Here is a 9,016-nt window from a genome sequence, read left to right on the forward strand (position 1 = left end):
AAAAGTATAATAAAAATTATTTAAAATATTATTAAATATTATAATAGTATATAAATCTTAATAAAATAACACTATATACTACATATTCAAGCTAAACCATGAATCCTTGAATAATTTGTGTATCATTCAGAAAAGTTTTCCTCTTTAACGGCAGGCAGTGATCGGTGCGTTGGATCTTATTCTGCTCGAAACACAAATACATACAGTAGTGTTAAAAACTGTCTAACCAGATAGTTAGCAAGACTCTCTCAAATAGAGGACATGTGGGTAAGTGTAACACTTTTGCACAATTTGCGCCGACTTTACATTTTATTAAGGGCCCAGCTGCCTGTGATTGAGAGATGCACACAAGAAAAGTGCTGGGAATGTTTATTTTTGCACGTAAAAAACAAACAAACAAAAAAAACAGTCCAAGGCAAGGAAAATGTATGTTACAGCAAATGTATCTAACATTAAAATAAAACCGAATAAAATACTTTGGGGTACAATTTAAATATTTATACACACAAAAAAAGTTATTATTTGTCATTCATGTTTCACTTCTTTTAATTTCAGTTCAAAGCAGACCAAAACAGAGTAAACATTAGTTTTAAGTCAGTCCTATTTCCAATTAAATCAATCTAGATGTGAGAGCCACCTCTCATGCATGTTCTTTCATTCTAGATTGATATTCTTCTCTTGATGTGAAAGCAGGTTCTTTGCATTAGAAATAATCAAACTGGTGCATTAAGTCAGTAAGATCCTTTCAGCTGTTGATCTGATGTGAATCCGAGGTCATGTGCTTGAAAGCATTTAGCATATTTACATTCTGAACAACTCAACAAATACATCACACTTCAAGGTTCAAAACAAGACCCGACGCTCAGATACAGCAGGTGAGCAACACACTAAAGATTCTTCTAATCATTCAGATTTAAACCTTTTTCCACATACCTGATCTCCGTTTCTAGGAAGTTTTCTTCTCCGGTGATTTGTGTCTTTCAGCTGCGCTGAGCATCACTTTGTTTGTGGATCGTCTCTTTCCAGGGTGGAGCTTCACACCATAACAACCAAAGTCCCAGGACCATTAGCTCTCACACACACGTGACGACCAGCACAAAAACAGCTAGACGACTGCAGAATCAGGATTTGAAATCTTAAAAAAAAAAAATTTAATCTTGAAAAAAGATTGGAAAAACTTAAAAAAATAAAATAAAATAAAATATACAAAATGTAAAGCTCTTTGTATAACTATACACACTTCAATTTTTTTTTACATTTAAAAGAAAAAATATAAAAAATATAAATAAAATTTTTAAACAAAAAAAAATATATATATCATTACACCAAGATGATTTACTGAAGTTACTTAAGATTTTTTTTGTACATATAATTTTCAGTGATGATTTATAGAACTGTAAATCAAACATAAGTATTAAAACACTAAAACAAATACCACGAGTAAACCATTTTTTTAAATACTTAACATTAATCATGAGAATTACAGGGGGAAATTGTAGTGAAATTATTTATAAATAAATATATATATATAAATTTCCCTTCATACCAATTAAAAAAAAAATAAAAAATCCAGATATTTACAACCCACACAAGAGATTTACCTTTATACAGAAAAAGAAAACAAAAGTCACAAGTCAAGTCAAATAACAATTTATACAGAAACAAGATCATCATGAGGCAAACTGTACAAAATGTCTGTTTGTCCGGTCCGCACAGCATGAGCATCAAACAAGCATTCACACAAACCGAAGACTTTAGAATCAAGTTTCTGACTTTGACAAAGCAAAAGGAGGAAATACTGAAACCATACTGTAGCAAGACAATAAAATTAAGATAAGAGATTTCTCAAGTATACTACATGAGGAATAGAATTAAATAACACCATTTCATCATATATATACATATTTCTGACCAGAACAAACTACTTACAGAGAGTTCAATCTACTGAACAAACACAGAAGACTCATCAAACCCCTGTGAGAGGCAAAGATAACGTTACTTCACAATGACTATAAGTCATAAAATGTCTGGCCTGCTGGTCAGATGTTCGCTTTTAGAAACATGTCCGAGACAGTGTTTGGAAAAATAAAAAGAGGGGATATTTTACAAATAAAAACAACTAATATTTCTGTACAATATAAAATTAACAGAAAAATCTATAAAATTGTTCCGAAAATGCTGTATTAAATACTTCATAAGAAAATCACGTCACATACAAACTATGACTGGAAGCAAATTTGAAAGTTTTATGATGGCTGTAGTTAGTGCTTAAAAAAAAAAAAAAAAAGAAAACAGAAGGTTACAAAAATAAATAAAATGTTTTAAAATTCCAATAGCATTTTTTCCTCACAAAGAAATGTCAGTCATATTTTGCAAAAACAAATAAGTCTATTTTTAAGACCATTAAGATGAAATATGAGCGACACATTTCTGCTTGGAAAAGCACACAGTTTTCCATGTTGTAAGACTCTGGATTTGTCCAGGTCTCAGTTATGAGCGATTTAATTATTCAAATGGTCTTTTGAACACACAATGTACCACTTTACACTCACTTAAATAATGACACTAAACACAGAACACATCAGAATGGACCAACATTAACCCTCTGATGCTATAGAAGTCAGAAAACTCATTATTAATGACCTTGTAGAATTGTAGAGTTCAAATAAGGCCGGTTTCACACCGCAAGCGTGAGCAGTGCATATTTTCTGGGCGTGCATGTTAACAAATGAGTGCATTCACACTGGGAGCAGGAGCGTCAGGGGAGCAGCTCACGCTCAATTCAAGTGAACAAAATAAATATGATTTCACATATAGTGTTAAAAAAAAAAAAAGCACATAATAAGTATATCTAGTGTGTTTTAACAAGAATTGTAGTATGTCAAAAGAAAATTAAGAAGATTTACCCATTTAAACTTGTTTTTAATTATTCAGGTTGGGTTAAAGTATGGTGTAATATCTAAAAAAAACATTAAACAGCACGTTCTATTTCGAAGTATGATTGAAACGACATGATCGGAGCCGTTTTTGTTGTTTACCATTTACATGCGAATCCCCACGATAAAATTTCAAAACTTTCAAGTTTTAACTGACCAACCTCTAAAAACAAATTTAGTTGTCTTTGTGAAGAAATGTGTAGCTTTGGAGCCGCTGCTGTGACGCTGTACGAACGCTTCCAGTGTGAATCCGCTGGCGAGTCTGCAGTGATGCTGTAGTTACACTGACGCGAAGCTCACGCTTGCAGTGTGAAACAGGCGTAACACCGATGAGTCAAACCCATCAACACCTTTATGCAAAAAATAACCTCGTCAGATAACTAAAGCAGCAGAGCCATCAGTTACCAAATGATTCGACCGTTGTAACGGGTAACTATAGTGTTGCTTTGTTGTTCAGCGTTCACCTGGACCCACCAAATGCAGGTACGGCTCAGCGGTACCATTATTATGCTGTACTTAAAGCCACAGTTCACTGGAAAAAGGAAACTGTCATCAGCCGCATATAAAGAGTTTTCACATGTAACAGGTTTAAACGGAGATGTAAAACTGAGATTTGAGAAGCCAAGACTTTCACAAAGGCTTGGAATATAATGCAAAATTAATTTCAGGGCTCAACAGATTTCAACTACCATTAAAAGGAAAAGAGCAGCCTGTACAAACGGTTAAATAACTCCACAAGATCATCTGTGATGTTTTGAGTGAAATTGATGACAATTTTCTTTTTTGCGATGAACACCCAAAATTATTTTTGTGCCCGTATGCACAGACAGAAATGATTGTTCCCAACAGCAAAGTACAATAATAAAATGGTCTTGATTTAAATAGATCCTTCTGAGATGTTTGTAAACTCTAACGTAGTTTCTTCTCATAACACACTACTTGATTCGAAGTGTTCAATGTGGCCGTTCGGCAAACGAGAGTCATGGTTTTCATAAAGCAAAGGGGAAAATGAATTGGGGTCATCTCCTGAAGGTGGTAACGTGCTGAGAGGGGTCAGGTCTATGTCTGTGGTGGCACATGGCACGTATCCCGCCTCAGTGTCTGCCGGCGACTGGCCGAGCCGTTCCAGGAGGAGGGAATGTATGAATCCGATAGGAACAGGAAGAAATGCGACAATGATGAGCGTGCTCAGGACAGCAAGAGCCCAGCCAGGATAAGGCAGATTTTCCTTAGACGCCTGGGAGAACATTTGGGATAGAGCAATGTTAATTAACTCTGTAAAACCTGACATATGAAACAGCAGTCAGAAAAAAAATAATAATAGTAATAATAAAACAGACCGTGTATTGAACCTTTAGACAAAATAAAAATATGCATGTGTTTTTTTTTTATTGAGTATCATATTTGACACAGTCTTTTATGGTTAATATAGTATGATGAACATGGAGGAAAAAAAACAGCTCAAATTTATTCAGAAGCCCAAACGGAGCAAAAATATACAATTTGGTGCAGACGCTGATATTTATATGGACAAAAATTAAGGTAAAATTCTGATAGGTTGTAATGTAAATCAATGAGATCTTTATAACTGTATAGCAGACTACTTACATAAAATGCATATAAATATTAGTTGTAATTCTGTATCTCCCAATAATATGTCTTAGTGAGATTTTAATGCTTAGCATTTCAATCAAAGCTCTATAGTTTCAAAACATCTAATGCAATGCAACACAAAGATGATTGATGATTGAACGAATAAGCATTCCTTAAAAGCCTGATGATCATATTTGATACTCATTACATCATTATGATTTTACTAAAAAAAGATGTTGAAAAAAAAGTTGCTACAGTCTTGAAATATTACTAACAATATCAAAGTTACTCTTACGTTTACTTTATAAAAAAACATCAGATTTCACAGCAAAAAAAAACCAAGAACCGCAACCCGAAGGTGGACGTGGACATTTTTTTTAAAAAGGCCTTTTACTTGCTAAAAAAAAAAGTCTAAACTATTAAACAGATGACGTAGTAGATTGTTTGCAACAGGTTTGATCGTGCTGATCATTCAGAGGCCTTAGAAATCTGCACATCAAATGATACAGCAGGCTTGATACGGTCAAAGTTTAAAGTAAAGGTTTACTTGCAAGAGCACACATGTGATTTTACCTTTTCTCTGTTCCAGGCGGTGTATGTGGGACGCTCCAAGATCATCTTTAGCAGACTGGCACCTAAGAGCCCCAGCATAGCAGCCGGACACACATATTTCCACAGGTACTTGTACACCACAGGAACCGGCCGATCCAACATCCGCTTCAGGTCCTCCAAAAACCTGCATTAAAAATACATTGCGTTTATGCACATTAAACCACAAATAAACACACTTCTGCTCGCACTGTGATACCTGTCCGCTCCATAAACCCAGGCCACGCTCAAGGTCTGAAAGATGACGACGATGATGAGGGGAAGTGTGGCAGAATAGTCATCAAACATAGTCACAAAGTAGTTTCCACAGCGCTGAGTGAACGTGAGACCGATCAGAAAGCCCACCACACAGCTGCATGCTGGGAGAGATGGGAAAAAGACAAAATAATGATCAGACAGACCAATCACAGGGGTGATACGTACACGCAAAACACAACACAACTGATTACAACCAAGAGACAGACACAATTCGGTCAATGCCGGGTGGTGCAGAGACAACAACCTCTCTCTGAATGTGGAGAAGACGAAGGAGATTGTTGTTGATTTCAGGAGAGTGCGCACCCAGCATGCTCCTCTGTCCGTCAATGGTGCGACTGTGGAGAGAGTGAGCAGCACCAAGTTCCTGGGTGTGCACATCACAGAGGACCTCTCCTGGACTTACAACACCGCAGCACTGGCCAAGAAAACACAGCAGCGTCTCTACTTCCTCCGCAAACTGAGAAGAGCCAGAGCCCCGGCCCCCATCATGTGCACCTTCTACAGAGGCACCATCGAGAGCATTCTGACGAGCTGCATCACTGTGTGGTATGGCAGGCTGTCAGGAAGCTGAACTCCCTCCCGACCTTGCCCCCCTCCCCTCTTTTGCCCCATGCACCACTGAACCTCAGACCTCACCCCCAGCTCCCACATCCCCAGGTCCTTCCACTCCCCCCTCCCACTAACACACTGGGACCTGCACCAGTCACTTTGTGCAGCATTGGTCTGCTCACTACCTCATTCAGCATTGAACTGACCTCATTCAACTACCTCTTCTGACAGTTTAAATAAAAAACTGCTCTCTGAGCTTTTGTCACTTTAATCAAAATAAGCTCTTTTGCACTACCATCATTATATCTGCACTGTTTGTTTACTTCACTGGTTTGCACTCTAGACTTGAACTTGAACTTGAACAATTCAAAGATAAACCCAAATATACATAAACAAAGACACAAGAGCAACAGAACAAGAGCAACAGGGTGGGAGTGTTACCTGTAAAGAGGAATTTGTGGTTACGCAGGGTCTTAAACGTGTCCATCAGCGGGGTCAGTATTCCAGCCATGGTGCCAAACATGGTGGACAAACCCAGACTGAGCAGCATGAGGAAGAACAGCGCCGACCAGAACGGACTCCCAGGAAACAGCGTCATGGCTTCAGTGAACGCTATGAACGCTAAACCAGTTCCCTCCACACCCTGAGAGAGAAAGACAAGATCGCAAACTTTAACTTAAGCATTAAGCGGAGTCATTCTTAACCAAAGAAATACTGTGGAACAAAGCATAACTACAGATGTATTCATATTTTAGACCTAGCAACCACCCAAAACATTCCAATAATTCCCTAGCAACCACACAAAACATTTCAATAGCCTAGCAACCACCCAAAACATTCCAATAACCTAGCAATCACTCAAAAACAAAGCAATACCCCAGCAACCACCAAAACATTCCAATAATACCCTAGCAACCACCCAAAACCAAAGCAATACCCCAGCAACCACCAGAACATACCAATAATACCCTAGCAACCACCCAAAACATTCCAATAGCCTAGCAACCACCCAAAACCAAAGCAATAGCCCAGCAACCACCAAAACATTCCAATAGCCTAGCAACCACCAAAACATTCCAATAACCTAGCAATCACTCAAAACAAAGCAATAACCTAGCAACCACTCAAAAACAAAGCAATACCCCAGCAACCACCCAGAACATTCCAATTATGCTCTAGCAACCACCTAACATTTCAATAATACCCCAGCAACCACCCAGAACATTCCAATTATGCTCTAGCAACCACCTAACATTTCAATAATACCCCAGCAACCACCCAGAACATTCCAATTATGCTCTAGCAACCACCTAAAACATTCCAATAATACCCTAGCAACCACCCAAAACATTCCAAATATTAATAAATATAGTACATAAATAATACTATTGTAAAACATTTTTCATTTTTCACATTAAATTCAAAGTTGAAATTAAACAATTACTGGAGTATGTTTTACAAGAAAAAACTATCAGTTTTTCTACTTAAGTTTCACCTTAAATTCAATGCGTTACTGGCCATTTATTTGTAAATGTAAACTTACTAGCAATTTCTAAGTGAAAACTATTTCTACACCAGTTTTTTCAGTGTATATAACATGACAATACTGAGAGAAGACACCATTTTGGTGATAGTTTTTATGGACTATGGTGTCTAATTAATACATTTTCCCACATTCTGAACCTCAACTCAACATGCAGCTTAAAAAGTCATGCAATTATCTACATACCCTGGGGTAAAACATGAATTTAATGCCCTCGGACGCCCCGTCCAGCGTCACGCCTCTGATCAGGAAACACAGCAGCACAACGTACGGAAACACGGAGGAGAAATACATCACCTACACACAACAGATACTGATCAATACCATCAATAATCAAATTACAACACACAGTACACACATATACATACATACATATATATATATACGGAAACAAACTCCAAGTACCTTGCCAGTCGATTTGATGCCCTTGTACATGGCCAGACAAACGATGACCCAAGCGGCCAGCAGACATCCAGTGATGATGGGGTTGAACTCTCCGGTTTCGTCAATGGAATCGGTGATATCCAGAGCTTTACGGTACCAGAAATATGCTGTGGGAGAGCTGGCGGCACATTCCTTCACTAGGAGCAAAAACAAGAAATGCATCTCCATATGAAGAACTGATGCCAGAAATGTGACATTTTTATATCTAATCTCACAAGTGAAAATGACTCATTTTATATTGCATTACACAAACTTCTAATCCTTACCGGTGCTGTTCCCTTCTGTCGGACAGTTTTCCCATGGTAGAGGATACTGGAAAGAACTTCCCAAGTAAAAAATACTCCAACCAATGATGACGTTATAATACAGAGCTACAAAGAAACACACCTGGGAAATTAAAAGAGAAAGGAAAACAATGTATTAAAGAATAAAGTAACATTGTGAAAATCAAGTTTTGACATCGTTTATACAGTATGTCTATCTGGTGTTTTTAATATACTTAAAGACAAACCATGTGCAAATTCATCAGTCATTTACAGATGACCATTGCTGAGCATGTTCTCTTTAAAACCAAGTGTACCAAAGACTCAAAAATTAGATTTGAAACGGCTCCTGTTTTCTACGATACATTAAGTGTCTGACGTTGCAGAGAGCGATGCATAAAATGCATTACCACAGGATTCCTGCACATTTTTAAAAGTCTAATTTAAGGCTTTTAAGACCTGAAAAAAAATAAAACATTAATGCTGTAAATGCTGAGAAAAAAACTAAACTAAATTGTCAAGGATTTTGTTGATAATTAGACAATACTTTGTTTTTGAATTAGGGCTGAACGATTAATTGCATTTGCAATAATATCGCGATATGAAAAAACGTGATTTTTCCAATCACAGAGGCTGCGATTACACTCGGTCATGTGACATGCGAGAATAAAGAGGTGTGTTCGACTTGAAGATCGATCGGTGTATGACATCAAAGTACGGCGAGAGAAAGCATAAGGAGACGTCCGCTCTCGCAGTACTTTGATGACACACCGATCGGTCTAAGCAGCGCTGCTTCAAGTCGAACACATCTAAGCAGTCTT

General features: G+C 37.5%; 1 protein-coding gene across 1 annotated transcript in view; it reads right to left on the minus strand.

Moving 5' to 3' along the window:
* Positions 1 to 1,588: 1,588 nt before the first annotated feature.
* The window catches only part of LOC107753064 (sodium-dependent neutral amino acid transporter B(0)AT2-like), an 11,269-nt gene continuing 3,841 nt past the window's right edge, over positions 1,589 to 9,016 (minus strand). The window contains exons 4-10 of the mRNA XM_016569167.1: positions 8,199 to 8,319; positions 7,894 to 8,069; positions 7,675 to 7,785; positions 6,387 to 6,588; positions 5,338 to 5,497; positions 5,103 to 5,265; positions 1,589 to 4,173 (exon numbers count right to left, since the gene is read on the minus strand). Coding sequence (XP_016424653.1) covers positions 3,862 to 4,173; positions 5,103 to 5,265; positions 5,338 to 5,497; positions 6,387 to 6,588; positions 7,675 to 7,785; positions 7,894 to 8,069; positions 8,199 to 8,319 — 1,245 coding nt within the window. The 3' untranslated portion in view covers positions 1,589 to 3,861. The remainder of the gene's footprint in view (positions 4,174 to 5,102; positions 5,266 to 5,337; positions 5,498 to 6,386; positions 6,589 to 7,674; positions 7,786 to 7,893; positions 8,070 to 8,198; positions 8,320 to 9,016) is intronic.

Source organism: Sinocyclocheilus rhinocerous, unplaced genomic scaffold (assembly GCF_001515625.1).
Source record: "Sinocyclocheilus rhinocerous isolate Xijiao unplaced genomic scaffold, SAMN03320098_v1.1 scaffold1493, whole genome shotgun sequence".
NCBI classification, from domain to species: Eukaryota; Metazoa; Chordata; class Actinopteri; order Cypriniformes; family Cyprinidae; genus Sinocyclocheilus; species Sinocyclocheilus rhinocerous.